The following is a 17,838-nucleotide window of genomic DNA, read 5'->3' as shown; positions in this document are numbered from 1 at the left end:
CTTATATGACATTTTCCAGCAGGCTGTACCCCAGAAATTCATAAACTCCAGGCTTATTTACAATAAGTAACCTAGACAGACATGGTCCATCCTGCTAAAAGCCTCCTATAGGTAGGGACTCCCTAGCAAATAAATAGAAAATGATATACATAATCCATGTTTTTGCAGATACTCCATTGACAGAAACAGTGACCCTGGAAGATTTTTCTATGTTGATATTACAACAGGTGCCCTAATGACTGCAAGACCCCTAGATCGGGAAGAATTTTCTTGGCATAATATCACTGTCCTTGCTATGGAAATGAGTAAGTAGCACAACAAATTGGTCTCCGTGCAGTGACAAAATATGTGTTGTAAAAAGTGGAAGTTTCTTGAACGTGTAATAAAAATTATATTCTTTAAGGGAAGAAATGGTCTTTATGGTTTATGCAAGTAAGGGAATGCATTCAGTTCAAATATTTTTTGAGTATCTCCTGTGTACTTAGTTCTGTGCACACAAAACATGCAAAATCAGGAAAATATAGCATTTTTACCTCAAGTAACTATGAGGAAAAGGAAAGATTCCTGAGAAATCTACGCGGCTTTCAATATTTAATAAGATCATGAGTGCATAAATAGTATAAAATATTACCATTGGATAAAAGGAAGCATTTATAACATTATTCATCTTACAGACACACACATCTATGTCTACAAGAATTTGAGATATCTTACAATAATAGGAAAATTTATTAATAAACTTATAAATGGAATGGAAAATTAATAAAGACTAGATTAATATATAGTATAAATTTAACAAAAATTCTATTATAAACTACTACATTCAATTGCTTTTCATACTACCTAGTGATAGTAAAGGTTCAAAAAAATGGTAATCCTGAACCTATTAGCAATATCTAAGCACAGCAATTCAGGAGTGCAATTTGGCAATATATATTAAGATTCCCCAAAATACTCATATGCTTTTTCTCAGAAATTCTGCTAGTAATTATCTTAAGGGAATAGAGACATCAACGAAGATTTATATATGAAAATGTCCACTGCAATGTTATTTTAAAATAGAAAATGGCAATTACTTAAATGTCCAGTAATAGGAAATCGACTAAATAAATTGTGATACAACCTATAGTAAAATAAGAATATCATATAGACCTTGACACCTATGCTTTCAAAGTATATACAGTGACACAAGATACTCTTGTCCTAAAATTAAATTAAAGTTCTGAATCCAACTCTTATTTGCTTAACTGTAGTGTGTGTGTGTGCGTGTAGCTTCACATTTTTGGACACATATACTGTATAATGTTACATATATAACAGATATCTCTGGTGGTAGGATTGTAGATCATATTTCTCCTCTCCTCTATGTTTTTCATGAAATTTTCATTATTCTTTCTATATACAAATACCACTGTTATAATGACAGAATAAATTTTAATTATGCTGGCACTTTCTGGTAACCAAGCAATAGAAGTATTTAGGGGGGAAATCGTAGAGCATAGTTATTTTTGAGAAAGAAAGAAAAAAAACGAACCAGAAGAAAAATGCATTCTGGGATTTAGTGAAATTATTCGCCAAGAATAATTTCTGTGTCTTGTTATTTCTATTTCATCTCCTTGGGGTGGTGACAAAAACAGAAAAAGACAGGGGGGGCATTCCTGGGGCTGTGAAATTATCTTGTGTGTGGCTGTGCCAAGCAAAAGACACAGACCAAAAACCATATTTCCTCATGAGTGACTATGAGAACTTCTGCTCCAGCCAAAGATATGGATTTGGTATGTGTTTGATCCCGTAATATCCCCTTAGTCCCTAAGCAGGAATGAATGTGTAGTGTTATCTGTATTCCGGTGAATAACTTGAAACCTTTGGAAATATAATTCAAAGAGCTGATTATTCCACAGGAACAAAGCCAAGCAGTGCCACATAGTATGCATCCAATCAGAAATGGGCTGTTTGAAAGCCTAAAATATAAAGTTGACTTGCCTTTCATTCCAGAGACAGAAGTATGAGCCAAGTGGGAGATTCAAAACCTCTTTTTAAGATTCATTTTGTGACATTTTCTCCCCTCATACTCCTGATAGCAAACACACTCTCCAACACACACCTCGTTCTGTCCTTGCCTCTTCTGCCTGGCCCCACTCTGAGCAGGCGACAGATGCATCCTACACTTGTGTTACCATTTCCATGTACTTTATCCATTCCTCTAAGACCCAGACTGACCAGGTAAACACTGACTTCCAGGAAAGAGCATTCTTCTTCTGCATTACTAAACTCCTGTGTTTTTGGTTTTCCTTGTGTTCTCTTTAGACAATCCCTCCCAGGTTGGAAGTGTTTCTGTCACAATCAAAGTCCTAGATGTGAATGACAATGCCCCAGAGTTCCCCAGATTCTATGAAGCTTTCGTCTGTGAGAATGCCAAAGTGGGACAGGTATGGCACCCTGTGAACGGCGCACCTGGGTTAACCCCCGATATATGGAAATAACTCTTACAGATAACCAAATTCTCCATCAAACACATTTCAACTCCAGAAACTAACAGTTTACAAAACAGAGTCCCCAAATTCTGTATGCCAGGTCTCAACAGTGTGCTTGTTAAGACAACTATTTGGAGCTTACATTACATTTTATGATCTGAACAGTGCTTTCCCGGTGGTGTGATTCACAGAGCAGCCTGTATAAACTGAACTGTTAAGTACCAACTGTAACAACACACACTTTGGGTCCTGGAAGTAAGGGACCATACAGACCAGGGGACAGAAGAAAAGTCTCCTCTTTTCCTGAGTGTAACACCAATCCCTAAAAACATTTTGCAGTAGGGAAAAAATTATTTTCCGTATCTCCCCACCTCCCTGTCTTAATATCTGGCAACAAGTACATTGTTTAAGGACTGCCTGGCCTAGTTCAGAATGCTTTGTTATCTGAAATTACCTACCCCCTCTCCTTACTCAAATAAAACACCCATTTACTTAGTGCTGCTCATGTCAGGTAAGTTTTAAGAGGAAAGCATTCTACTTATTTGAAATAAGCATACCTCCATAATCTTCAGACACATACTTTTATATGTTTTTTTTTAAGTATGCTTTTAAACCTAACTGAATATTTAGTTAATCAATTCCCAAGTGGTGTAACTGAGAACCATCCAGACTTCACCTGGAGGGGCCATGTACAAACACACTTGTCAGGCTGTCGCCTGGCCCATGACTTGCCCATCTCCTCCACTCTGCTCCTGCTTGTGTAAGGCGCCTTTCTCCTCAACCTGTGACCCAGCAGATCCCTTACAGTCCTAATTTACTGCCCTGGAGTATTTCCTGTGGGCCTGTGGATGCTGGTGTGGGTCAAATGGGTTAGGATTATTTTAATATGGAAGTTGGGGTGATGGAAAGTGCATGTTTACAAGGCCAGGGCTCCCACTTCAGTAATTCAGGCCTCCGATCATGATCTAGCTTGGTTTTCATTTCTCTCGCTCTCCTGGAACAGCACCTCCAGCATCTTGCTAAACAGGGACTATGTCTGCTTATAACCAAAACTTTTATTAGCTCCCGGAATTCATCAAAGATTGACTCAACCCATCTTTAACATCCCACTCAGTCAAAGCAAAAAGTGAGTCCCATCCCTCAGGGAGAAAAAAAGGTATTCTATAATGATTCTACCTAAACTTACCTTATCCATCAATTCTTAAAATTTGGTGCAATGGTCTATAGCCATCCTAAAACCTTTTTTTGAAGAAGTCCAGGATAGTTCTACTTCCACATTATTGAATTTCTAGTCTAGAAGGGCCTGAAATATTATGCAGCTAATAAAAGTTACAATGCAGACTTTATAGCACAAGAAATGATCCATGTTATTATAAGGAGATATAAAAACTACATATATATGCTTGCAGTTATGTAAGATTATGTCTGCATGTGAACAAAGATTAGGAAGGAAAAGGCAAAAATAGTATAGCTACTGTGCTAAGGTAGTTGAGTTTTAAGTGAGGGGGTCTGGGCTTTTATTTTATTAATTTTTGTTTTTTATTATAATATGACAATTTATATAGATTATATAGAATAAAATTTATTCTATAAATATATTATAATAATATATTTAATCTATAATTAAATATATTATTCTAAATATATTAGAATATATTTAATCTATAATAAAATTCTATAAAATATTGTTTATAATTAATATTTATGTTATGACAAAACAGACTAATTTTAACCTATAATATAAAGAGAGTGATAAGTAGGACAGTAAATTAGACCCCCTCCCCCAAAAACAAAACACTCCCTTTCTTGAAGGCCTTCAGAATAGAGGGTGCATTCTGATAGGTCATGGCCTTTTAACCACCTCTCCTATTTCCAAAGTCAAACAAACATATCCCTCATTTCTAAATACATCTTTTAATGGTCTATTATACAGTGTTTTGAAATACAGCTTACCTATGACTTCAAGTTCAGGGAATGAGCCACAAGTCTGTCACACCTGTCACCTATACCCCAAGATACTGAAAATCCTACCCTTTGATTTGGGCTCTGGGAAATGTTTTGAAGACTTTCAGAAGTATGCAGGTCAGGAGGTATGTCTGGTTTATGAAGAATCAGGCCTCCTTGTGTTTACTTGCTGAACACTGTTGTCAGCTTCATGTCTGCCAAGTCCAGATGCATGCTTTTCTCTTAGGGAGCAGCTATGAAGGAAGCCCATAAAGAAATCAGATGACACGCTTGGTGATGGCCAAGGGCAGAATGAAACCAGCTGAGCAGAATATTGCATGACAAGTGGGGCTGAGGAAGCAATTTGACCTGCCTGGGGAAGAGAGAGCAGGAGAGCCGGCCAGGTTGCTCCCAGCCCAGACCTAGAGATCAGTGTCTTCACTCATTCATTCTCTGAAAGCCCGTAACCAACCAGCCCCGCGCCTCTGGCCCCAATCTCGCCAATATATACACAATTTACAGGTCAGGTGTTCTAAAATGATTTTCCCATCTATGTTTGCCAAGTTATAAAGAATCACCCACTTATAACATTCCTCAAGAAATATGTTATCTCTATCTATAACGTTTGGCACTACAAGCTAGCAGAAAAGTGCAGGCTTTGTCTCCATGTGGGGATGGGGCAGGCAGGTGATCCTAGTGTGTGAGCAGCACTGGTGCGAGACTGGGGGCCGTGGGCAAGTTTATCTCCACTACTCTACTCACCTGGCCCCTTGCTTTCTCTTTTCTTTTTGAGACAGAGTCTCACTCTGTTGCCCAGGCCTGAGTGCAATAGTATGAGCATAGCAGCTCACTGCAACCTTGAACTCCTTGGCTCAAGCAATCCTCCTGCCCCAGCCTCCCAAGTAGCTGGGACTACAGGTGCATGCCACCACACATGGCTAATTTTTTTTAATTTTTCGTAGAAACAGGGTCTCACTATGTTGTCCAGGCTGGTCTCAAACTCCTAGCCTCATATGATCCCCAGCCTCCCAAAGTGCTGGGATTACAGGCATGAGCCACCTCACCCAGCCTACTTGCCTTTCTTGCAACTCCATTGTCCCTACGTTTAGGTTTAACAGTCGGGTTCTCCAGGAGGCATATATTGTGATGGAGTTCTAGCAAAGAAAGTGTTTATTAAGGAGGGCCTATAGGGCCAACACCTGTGGGAGGGAAGGAACGACTGGGCAGGACTGGGCAAAAGGAGAAGTCCAGCTGCAGTGCAGACCCACAAACTGCCCAGGCTACCTTCACAGAGAGTCTAGAACTAGAGTTTTTCCAAGCTGAGATGGGATGGCCAGGCCTGTGTATTATCACATCAATCAGCCACTGGAGGTGGGTTGTCCTGGAGGATGGGGTGATCGTGGGTAAGGAGGCTCTCTGCAACTGGTAATCCCTGAAGAGACTGGGAGGTGAAGGCCAAGGCAACAAGTCCCTCATTGAAGAGGGATCTGAGCAACATGGTGTCCAGAAGGACTCTTGCTGGGAGCATCCCCTCTGCTAATCTTCAGCATATTGTGAGGGTTGCGTTACCTCCCTTAATGTACAGATGAAGAAACACAGGCTAAGCAAGTCCCTCTGGGCCCTCAAGCTGACCTTTGATGTGCTGGTTTCTAAGGTGGCAGGAGCATAGCTGGTTTTTAACAGCAGGAGTGGCAAGTCTACAGGGCTGAGCCTGAGAAGGATAGGGATAGTTGGTGCTGTCCGTTGATAGAGGAGCAAACACATAGGAAGGAGACAACCATTCAACACCTTTTCTATACCCCCCTAGCCTGCCTGCTCCTGTTCCAGCCGTCTGTTTCACACTGCTTTCTTTAATTGCTTTTCCACCATGGTCTCCACAACCTTCATGCAACTTACTCCTTTGAAAAGCACTGTGCATAAGGCAAAACGTGGCCAAAGAGCTCAAGAGGAAGCCACCCCACCTCCTGCTCTGCCCAGCGCCCAGCTTTGCTTCTGACTCTAGGCTCTTCCATACATCCCACCTGGGGTCTTGTGCTCTACGCCTTTTCTAGCTCTTCCTCCTGCCAACAATACATGGCTGCCTGTGACCCACTCCCTTGCATGTTTTCCCTTAACCTGACAGAGCTAATGCTGATGTCTGCTTACTTCCCTTCTAGGTAGTGTTCATTCTTAAATAGGTGCTTCTCAAAGACAGCAATTTAACCCTGAAACATTCACCCAATGATGAGGTAAAGCAGATGGGGTGAGAGGAGGAAAATTGGGGGTCATGCAGACCTTGTGGCACTCCAGTCCTTTAACTCAAAGTTTCCTATTTAAACTACCTAAAAATGGCTGGCTGCGGAGCAGAAATAGAAGCTATATTGATGCCTAACATCTCAAGTATTTAGGTAGCATTTACACTATGCCTATTAATATACTCAGGCCCAATAATAAACCAAATGAAAACCCTAAGCTGTGTGACAGTATGGAGACTTTCCAGGTAAGTTCCATGATGTCCTTCTAATTATGTAAAACAACCCACCACTGGATTTCTGAGTTTTGGATTTCACTGGGCCCTAAAGCTTTCTCCTTTGGCTCCAACTCATCCAATTCCATGTCCCTCCCTCAGCTGATCCAGACAGTGAGTGCAGTGGACCAAGACGACCCACTCAATGGTCAGCATTTCTACTACAGCTTGGCCCCCGAGGCTGCTAACAACCCCAACTTCACTGTAAGGGACAACCAAGGTAATCAAGTGGACAGTTGGCTATCTCTGCTTTTCTACAGCTTAGTCTGGCTACTTTGGGTTACTGTACTATGCAAACAGTGTCAAAGACCACCTGCTTTTTAATACCAGGAAGGACATTAATTTGTAGTATCTTTTAAAGTTTTGTTTCAGAACATCAAAGCCAAAGATAGCCCTCTGCTGAATCTAAAAACTTTCATTCAGTCAGTAACTCAACTGATGTTTACCGAGGACATGTTCTGTGCCAGACACATTGCAAAGCGCAGAGGCAAACGCCTTCATTCATTCCCAAAGAAAGCAGCCCTGTTTATGTGTTCTGAAACACTGAGAAGAATCTGAGAAAGATGACAGAAAGCAACCTAGATAAAGAGAAAAACCTGAAGGAACATTTCTATGAAAGGATCAAAGGGGAAGCAGCGAAAAGCTCTCAGAACAAAAGGGAGACAAAGCCTAAGTAATAGACATAGCAAAGGGCAAATATAGGCACATACAGCAGTTCTGGCATTGAAACAACTTTATTACTTTAGAATGACTTAGAGAGACACATTCATGTGGGGTTCCCTTTCCAGAAAGTGCACCCCACTACAGCTTTACTGGAACAAAAATCTAAACCTCTCTTCCCCAACAACCATTCAGATCAGCTAAGGGGTTTATAGACCCAGCACACTCTTCTTTGAGCACAGATGGGAAACGGAGAGACTTTTGTTCTTTTGCCAGATGATTGCTTCAAAGAAAGGTCAAAGCAATTCAAAAAAATCAGTTATTAATAAATCTGTCAAATAAGCCCATTCTAGCCATCTGACTAGATGCTACCAACTAGCCATCTGACCTTGAAGAGGTCATCACTTCTTAGGGCTGCAGTAGCCTCATTTTTATTCCAATTCTAAAACATTGCCACTTTGCGAAAGTCTAAACAAAGGATAACAAAAAGTCACATATAGGCATGCCTCGTCTTAGTCTGAAACATCAATAATTTGAGATTAAAAGTATTAATTCCATTCCACATGACAGTCCTCTTCTATAAAACTTGAGAATCTCAAACCTGTTTTTTTTTCTACATAAAAAGAATTCTTCCAAGACATCCCTTCAACCTTTGTAATGTTATCACAAAATCACTATAATAATTCTAGAAGTGATGGCAATATGAATTATAAAAACAGAAATACTATAATTAAGTAGTCTGAGATTTTTATTGGGTCAAAGTTTTGAACTATTCATTTATCTGCTTCATAGGGAAACCCTTCCTGCAAAAAGTAGTTTCAGCTGCCACACGATTGATTTTACAAAAGAAACTGTGTGGGTGGAGGGAGTAACACATTATATTGTTTCTTTAAATTTTCAGTTGTCACTCTAGTCCTTCACTTTGGTATTTGTCAGAATCAATACAGAAACAATATGCAGCAAAATGTTGAAAATTTCTTAAAGATGACTTTGGGCACCAATTCATGGAACCAATACCTTAAAAAGATGGGCCACTGGAACAGGACAAACAAAAAAAAGACATGACTTGTCTTCTGGAAGACTTCTCAAAAGAGAAGTCAGCACATTTTCAACAGAGAGCATGAACTCTTCACATCCTTGTGACAATTTACGCCACGAGCATCCTTTCCCGCAGCTCACTGAAAAATTGACCAGCATCTCATGTGGCGGATCCACTGTCAGGTGCCCCAGCCCCCATGCCCAAAATATGTCCTTTTGTGAACACAACAGGGCACTATCTCAAGTAAAACCTCTTGTACTTTGTAGCCCCAAAACATTACAACAAGATTGTGTGTATATAACACCTCATTACAGAAGCATTTTCCCATGCTTTGCTTTATTTAATATTTATAATAATTCTGCAAGTTTTTAAGCAAGCTACTGATCCCAGTGATTCTCACTGTCCCATTGGATAGATGAGGAAAGTAAGCAAACGGCCCAAGATCAGAGAGTAGGTGCTAAGATTGGGACTAGAAGTTGGGCCCTGTTTTAGCCACACACACACAGTGGTGTCACCTTAAAAACAAATACTGATTCCAAATGGATTACTAAAGCTTTATCACATTCAACAAAAATTTTCCAAATGACTACTATATGTTGGTCCCCTTCTAGAAATGGACTCAGCAACATGATGCTCTGATTGTTTTAATTCTTTTTTTTTTTTTTGAGACATCATTTTGCTCTGCCACCCATGCTAGAGTGCAGTGGTATGATCATAACTCACTGTAGCCCTGAACTCTTGGACTCAAGTGATCCTCCTGCCTCAGCCTTCCAAGTAACTGGGACTATAGGCATGTGACACCATACCCAGCTATCTATTTATTTATTTATTTATTTATTTATTTATTTAGTAGAGACAGGGCACCCAGGCTGTTCTCAAACTCCTGGCCTCAAGTGATCCTACCACGTTGGCCTCCTAAAGTGCTGGGATTACAGGCATGAGACACTGTGCTTGGCCCACCTTATATGTTTATTGATCTATTATTTAAAATTAAAGAAAAAAGGGCCAAGGAGTGTGTGTTTTGGAGTCAGAGAAACCAGAGTTCAAATCCCGGTTCTGCTACTAACTAGGTTAGTGACTTGGAACAAATTATAAAATCTCTCTAGGCCTTAGTTGTCTTACTATAAAAGGGTGAGGTTTATTACTATCTCACCAAATTGTGGTGAAGATTAAATGAGATACTGCATGTAAAGTGCAAGTACATCGCACACAAGCACTCAATAAATTATAGCTGCTACCATAAAAAGCAGGAGGAGAAGGAAAGGGAAAAGTTAATTAAGGGATAATGTATTAGTCGGAATAGGCCAAGTTATGCTACACGAACCACCACCACCAAAATCTCTGTGGCTTAGTGCAGCTAAAGTTAATTTCCTGCTCACATAATGCCCACTATGTCCAGGTGCCCCAGGACAGCTGTCCACCGTCTGTAGCAGTGTCCTGGGCTGCTTAGATCTCCACCTCACACAGCCACGGCAAGGCAAGAGAAAACAGAGAATCATATGCCAGCTCCTGACATGCTTCTGCCTAGAAGTGACACAAATCACTATTGCTCATATTTCATCAACTAAAGCAAATCACAAAGACATGCCCAAATTCAAGAGGATAGGAAAGTATAATCTTTTATTATGTGCAAGAAGGGAAGGAGAACCAGAAATATTGATGATCATTAATAAGGTTTACTTTGGTTAGGTTCTTAGAATTTTTTGTGAAGTTCTAGACTCTTTCCTGTGAAATATGAAACACATCCAGACGTTATTCCATGTTGGTGGTATTCACTTTGAGAGTCATTTCTTATATGTCCTACCACATTTCTCAAATTTTTCCTCTGCTGAAAATTGTCTGCACTTTGCAAATATGTACCTACTTTAGAATTCAAACCCACTCCAGGAGACTTGAAAACACAGGTTAAAAAATTAAAACTCCCAGAACGTGACAGTAGGCAAATATATTTATAAATATACACGTGCACATATACACGTGCACACACACACACACACATCCCAGCTTGGTAGAAACACATCTAATAATTGGCTAATCCCCTTTAAAACTGAAGAAAAAATAACTAGTATTGCTGATCAGGAACAAATTTTCACCAAGTTCACATTAACTGCTTAAACTTAGACCACTAAGCCGGGAGAAATAACAGGGTGTGTCATATGATTAGGGGATTTCAAATAAGCTTCTGCTAAATGAGCAGGTTCTTGAGGAAGCACAGGAGGAGTTGGTGACTGCATTTCAGAGACATAAAAGAAAATAGCAAAAGACATGAATTCTAGCCAAAGTGGCAAAAATAAGCAATCTGCCACAGCCGCATGGGCTCCTCAGCGTTCTCTTCCTGGAGGCACAAAGCAGCACTGGGGCCTTGGCAAGCTGCTGAGCAGGAACAAACAGGGACCACAAGTCACCAGTGATTGTTCATTTCTGTCAAGCTTTCCCAGGGACATTTTTGTTAGATTTGAAGTCTGACAGTTCACCGTGGGCACTTTATGTCACAAAGGGTAAGACAGACTCTCAAAAAAAAGCTTTCTCTCCTAGGCCTCAGGGTTTTGCCTAAAAGCAAGCAAAAATCTTGGTTTCTGAATCCAAATGCTGATCCAGGCAAACATGCCTTAGCTGTAGCTGAACACCTTCAGGGCACGTTTGACTATCCTTCTTTCTCCTTCCTATACGCTGTCCCTGCCCCCTTGCTTTCCTCAATCCAAGAAATTAATTTACCTTTCCTTTTTCAATCCTGGAACCCCTTGCTTCTTCAGATAACACGGCCCGGATTCTAACGAGGAGGTCTGGCTTCCGGCAGCAGGAGCAGAGTGTCTTTTACCTGCCCATCCTGATAGCAGACAGTGGGCAGCCAGTGCTGAGCAGCACAGGCACGCTGACCATCCAGGTGTGTAGCTGTGACGACGATGGCCGCGTCATGTCCTGCAGCCCTGAGGCCTACATGCTCCCAGTCAGTTTGAGCCGGGGTGCCCTCATTGCCATCCTGGCCTGCGTCTTTGTCCTCTTGGGTGAGTAAGGGGCTCCTTTCTGTTCTGTGGGGTTCTGCAATGCTTACTCAGATAATCAGTTACCATCATAACACCTATTCAAAACTGGTGTTTTTCAAATTATGCTTACTGAAAGAGTAGTAGAGTGAAGCTGGGGGAAAAAATTGAAGATAGTCCCTCCCTTCAAGGCCTCTCTGACAATATCAAAGCACATATGTTTATCAATCATCTACTAAGAGCAGGAGCTCCATGCTAAGGGCTGGGATTAATAAGACAGACATTTCCCAGTCTTCATGAGTTTATTTCAAATGAGCTAGTTCATTTTGACATTACAGAACCAAATTATAATTTTGGATAGGATAAGATGATCACCTCTCTAACCCATTAATTTCAGATAAGGAGTAGCTAAATCACAGAGAGGTAAGTGACAGACCCAAGGCCAAATGTCAGAGGCAGAGCCAGGACTGAAATGCAGGCAGACCATACATTGGGCACCCCTGCATCTCAGCAGCACTGCTCTTCCTCTAAATGACCATCCCCCAATTTTGGAGGTGGTAATACTGAGAAAGAAAGAGGGACAAGGTGTCCCGGGGGATGGGGGACAGGGGACAGGGATAGGTACCATTTCAAACAGCTTAGTCAGGGTAAATCCCTCAGTGATAAAGAGACCTCTGAGCAGAGATCTGAAGGAAGTGATAGCATGAACCACATGAATCTGGGGAATAAGCTGTTTAGAAGCATTAGCATCCTCCCAGACACTGTAGACATCTAACAAAGGGCAGTGACAAAACAGGGCCAGTTTGCCTATGCTGGTGATATAAAAAGGTGTGATGTGATGACAGGCTAGTGGGAAAGCACTACTGGAGTAGGGGATCCTTCCTTCCTCTTCTCAAGTCACACTGCAAGGCAGGCACCCAGCTCCCTTGTGCATAGGGCTATCCATGCGATTGTTTTTTAAGTCCACATTCAAAAACAAGAAAACATCTAAACCAACTCCTGAAACCAAGAAAGTATCTGTACATATATCCCTACTCTTCTTATACATTAATGCACAGCATATATATGTTGCTTTGAGAAAAGCAGATTTAGTAAATAGCAATATTATTCAATTTTAAAGAAATCCCAGCTTTCTATGAGGAAAAAAAAGTAAATCAACGGGGATTTAAATGAGAATCGATGTGCTGATGGCCACATATACCCTTGATCCAAAGTTCACCTCTACACCAAGAGTCTGGGTCAGAATAAAGAAAAATATCCCTAACTGTGTGAAAGGACAGCACTTGATTGACTTTCTAGCTACGGCTGTGGAATACGCATCTCAGAACACATTTTAAAACACAGCATGTAGTTTAATTTTGTTGTTTTACTTCAGTCTTATATGAAGGGAGAAAAAGTATAAATAACCTTTCTAAGTCCTTGGATCCCCGGAAGAAAGAAAATTGCTACGGTTTCTGGTCCATGACTGTATTGACAAAACCTCCCTACAATTCCAACTTTCCTGCAATTCCTCGAGTGTCCATACGGTGGCATTGGGAGTCCTTGAGTGCAGAACAAGATGACCTGCAAGAGGCCTTTGAAGAAACTTGCTCCTAGGAGAAATTTCCAGACTGGCTGTCCTTACTTCTATCTTTAGAAAATGTCTGTAAGTTCACCCTGGCCCACAAAGAGCCATCATTACGTAAATCCTGATTTAAAAAGACTGGCTCAAAGAGACTCTCAAGTGAGAAATGGCATGCAAGGGATAATTTATTTTATCCTTCCCAAACTCAAGATGTCTTATCTTTTGAATTGTACAGAATAAGTAAACAGTTTTCAGGAGCTAAATTGAGCAGAGCTGTCATAACAGCCTCACAGTTTTAAGCACTCTTATTTCTAAGAATGCACATCCCACATTAAAAACAGTCCATAAAACTGTAAGATTTCAGTTGTAGTTGTCAACAAAATACTACATTTTATGGACAATTAAATAAACACATTAATTTTGGCTTTGTGGGGTTTTTTTCATATCTCAAATATCATAAGCCTTATGTACTGTGCCTCTGGTACCTAAAGAATAAACATCCCTAGAAATGACTCTGTCATTCAGCTGAAAGGGACACCTTTCAGCTGAATAGGACCATTTTTCCCAAAAGCTGATTTTCAAGGCATTATCCAATAATTGTTATTTGAATCAGATTACCTAAAAAAATAAGACATGTCAATTTTTATTTTTCAAGAGATGGACTAGTTCTATATAAACTGCTTAATTCTCCATGACTATCAGAATTCTCTCCAACAGATACTCAAAGACTTTTCCAATTTTGCTTGCTAGCATCTTCCAACATACCATCCCTCTTCAAGGTCACCTGTGTGAAGCCCTTCTCAGTCTGCCAAGCAGAATTCACCAACCTTGCCTCTGTACTCTCCCGACAATACTTGTGACCCTATGATAACCCTTATCACTGTCTGATTTGTATTAATCATCAGCATCTATAATCTCCTTAGAATGCAAGCTCATGAGAGCAGAAATCATGCCATATTCAATGTTGTTTCCCCACTGCTTAGCATAGTCTTAAAAATATTTGGGTTTAGTCACTGTTTACTAAATCCCATAAACACAGCATGTTCACATAGAATCCCATTTCTCCAGCCTGCATCAATCCAAACAGCACTCCAGCCTTTGATACCCAATTCAAGCCTTCACTTCCTTAGCGTTCTATTTGTCTCTTTCTCTGAAATCCCCACAGTCTTTTGAGTCCATTCTTATTTTTGTACATACAGAAAATATACAAGAGTATCTCATTGGATCCTGTGTGTGCATTTTGTCACACAAGGCATTCAGGAAAATATTAGGTATTAATATCATTAATTGCAATCTACGAAACACATCGATGTTCAAATTTTTTAAAAAATCATTACTGTAAGTTTTATTAGTCACTCTGTAATCTCTTACTGCACATATGACTATACTCCATTTTTTCCACTTGGATAAACTGGGGTCTTATTTTGCAGTGCTGTCAAACTGTCACTGTTCACTGGCTGTAACAAAGCACACCAGAAAAAAAAAAATCAATAGCAGTTCTACAACTAAAACCTCAACACACTTCCTGGAAAACGTTTTCAGTCACAGAGATAAACAGCTCAATGGGATTATCTCTATCTCTCCTTTAAACCTGAGTGAACACATCCTGGAAAAAAAAAATGCATTTGTTGGGATAAAATTTTATCCAAACCTGCAAGGGCACATCTAACAGTATGGTGCTTCTCTGATAACATGATGAATTATATAAAATGTCACTGCTTATCCTCTCTCTTCTATGAACATCATTGGGTCCAGAAAGCCACAATCACCTCTCTAAAGCAAAGGCTTTTCTGAGGAATCTGAAGTTATTGGACCCCAGGGGTCATTAATGTTCTCTTATCTTTGGGAGGAGGTATAAAAAGACTAAAACTTTAGCTCATACTTAGCATGTTTGTCTATATGCACATTAATATGTGATTACACAGAGAATACAATCTTATTAAGATGCTAATACAAGAAAGCAGAATTCCACCTTACATAATGAGATCTCCACATTATAACACGAGAAATGTATATTCATTATCATATAAAGATATAAAGAAATTATCATATAAAGAAATACATGATCTGGTCCTTAGGTTACCTTACTACACAGCAGACCATAATGCTTTATGCTTTGTTAATAAGATTTTACATTGGGTGTTGGGTGTGTACATACACACTATTTCAAAACACCAAGCTGATGTAGGCTTTATATGCAACTGCTAATTGTACCACTTGAAAAAATACAGGATTTCACTGGTCCACAAGCTCTCAATCCGACATAGCATAAAGAGTGAGAACCAGGTGGACTTAAGTTAGAACTTTCTGAGGTTTAAAATACCCAAGTGCTGTCTCTAAGCTCAACACTCAGTAAACTCTTCGAGTGTCTGTGGTTAGTCAAGAATACTCAGTCACGGCACACAGCCAGGTCTCGTTGGTTAAATAGCCTGTCTTCTTGTTTCCGGCAGTGCTGGTGCTGCTCATTTTGTCCATGAGGCGGCACCGGAAACAACCTTACATCATCGATGACGAGGAAAACATCCACGAGAACATCGTCCGCTACGACGACGAAGGCGGCGGCGAGGAGGACACCGAGGCCTTCGACATCGCGGCCATGTGGAACCCCAGGGAGGCGCAGGCAGGAGCCGCCCCCAAGACGCGGCAGGACATGCTGCCGGAGATTGAGAGCCTCTCCCGCTACGTGCCTCAGACGTGCGCCGTGAACAGCACCGTCCACAGCTACGTGCTGGCCAAGCTCTACGAGGCCGACATGGACCTGTGGGCCCCGCCCTTCGACTCCCTCCAGACATACATGTTCGAGGGGGACGGCTCTGTAGCTGGGTCGCTGAGCTCCCTGCAGTCGGCCACATCGGACTCGGAGCAGAGCTTCGACTTCCTCACAGACTGGGGGCCCCGCTTCCGGAAGTTGGCCGAGCTCTACGGGGCGTCGGAGGGGCCCGCGCCCCTGTGGTGACGGAAGCCGAGAGGCAGGCACACGTCCAAATCCAGACGTTCTCCGCCCGCGGATGCTTCGCGGACGAGGTGCGGCCGACCACAAGAGCAATACTGTGCTGGAGAGTGAGAATGGGAGTGAGCGGGGCGGACGGAGCTCTCTCTGGATCAGCTTTACTTGGTTAGATTAAGTTAAATAATCAAAAGGAAACCCAGGAAGAGGAGGGCAGAATCTCCAATTATCTTTCTTTTCTTTCCTTTTTAATTTTCCTGAATTACATTCAAAGGCTTGGAGGCAAGCTTGTCTTTTCTTTGTCATTTGCCAGGGTCCGTGTCACCTTGCCACCACAAAAGGTTCTGGTCTGGAATATAGAGGTGGCAGCTGAAAGCAGAAAGTGCTCCTCTGGTATCCATTTTTTTCTTGTATTTTATTCTCCATTTAAGAGTTTTGCTGGCTCGTCAAACCGCAAAAACCAACCCACACAAGAACACAGAAAAATTGTTCTTCTCTGAAATTAACCTTCCTGTCCTGGAATGGATAGAAGCTCTTTTAACCCTTTTGAGACAAGGTTAAGACTGAATCAGCCTTGCATGGGGGATGGGTGGGAGGGTGGGAGAAGGAAGAGACATTGACTTTGTGCTCAAGTTTAATGGCTGAACCAAGAGTTACTGGCATCACAGCTAATCCAGCACCACCAAGTTAGAGTGCTCGTGTTCTCCTCTCAGCTCTTTGACTGTGCCCCTACAAAAATTGTTCAGAATGAAAGCAGAAAAATCTGCCTCTTTTGCACTGTAGATGTCTCTTCCATGTGCCAAATGTGGAGATTAGATGCTACAAACGAAAGCCAAATAAAAAGAAGTATCTGATAAAAGCATGGGTTATAGGGCTTTCCTAATCTGTGTGAGGTCAATCCAAGGGATGTTTACATACTGTAGATAACCTACTTGAACAAAAATCAGTATTATAGAGAACAAATGGATGTAAGAAAATTACATGTATAAGTTTTGTATATTTGTTAATAATTTTGGTAATAAATATGATGTACTGCATCTCAGTACCTTAGCACTTCTTTTAATAAAAGTTAAATAGAAGGGAAAGTGTATTCTACATTTGTTTAATGGCCGAGCAGGTAGATGACTTCGTAATCCTGATCTAACCTCAGATTCCTGGGGCTGGGGCTGATGCATAAGTCAAAAGCAATAGCAAAGAAATGTGAGGCTGTACTTTTCTATTTCAGTTCACTGACCAAGTGAAAATTATGGTTCAAATTGTTGAGTTTTTAGAGAACACTCTTTATACTCTCACCTCGGAAAAGAGCAAATGATGGCTTGGTAATACCGAGGATACAATGGTAAATTTAGCCCATGTTTTTCATTTTATGAAAGGGTGTTACACATAGCCACCGAGGAGGCAGGCTAGTGGGCTACTTATATGTTTTATTGGCAAATCAATTATGTTCCACTCATCACCCCTAGGTGAGTTCACAGAAGGTTGAGACCATATTTGATTCATCTTTCCTTTTCCTACAGTAGCTAACATAGTTGTTTGCATACAGTAGGTGCTTAATAAGTGCTTGGTGGTTACATGATCTCTTTCTTTGACATTCTGTTACTAAAGACTATTATACACAGTTATCTTCACAGTTGAGGATAAATTGTGAACAAAATAGTTTTCTAAGAGCCTTGGTGATAGCAACAGTTCTCAAATTTTAATGTGTATCAGAATTACCTGGATA

The 17,838-nt window shown here is 40.8% G+C and overlaps 1 protein-coding gene across 1 annotated transcript in view; it reads left to right on the top strand.

Moving 5' to 3' along the window:
- CDH20 (cadherin 20) overlaps positions 1-17,536 on the top strand; it is a 198,176-nt gene extending 180,640 nt beyond the window's left edge. The window contains exons 8-12 of the mRNA XM_012774498.3: positions 169-305; positions 2,308-2,429; positions 7,027-7,144; positions 11,377-11,628; positions 15,619-17,536. Coding sequence (XP_012629952.2) covers positions 169-305; positions 2,308-2,429; positions 7,027-7,144; positions 11,377-11,628; positions 15,619-16,124 — 1,135 coding nt within the window. The 3' untranslated portion in view covers positions 16,125-17,536. The remainder of the gene's footprint in view (positions 1-168; positions 306-2,307; positions 2,430-7,026; positions 7,145-11,376; positions 11,629-15,618) is intronic.
- The last annotated feature ends 302 nt before the right edge of the window (positions 17,537-17,838 follow it).

Source organism: Microcebus murinus, chromosome 17 (genome assembly GCF_040939455.1).
Source record: "Microcebus murinus isolate Inina chromosome 17, M.murinus_Inina_mat1.0, whole genome shotgun sequence".
Classification (NCBI taxonomy): Eukaryota; Metazoa; Chordata; class Mammalia; order Primates; family Cheirogaleidae; genus Microcebus; species Microcebus murinus.
Note: the sequence above shows the minus strand (reverse complement) of the source record. Positions and strands in the feature narration are given on the sequence as shown.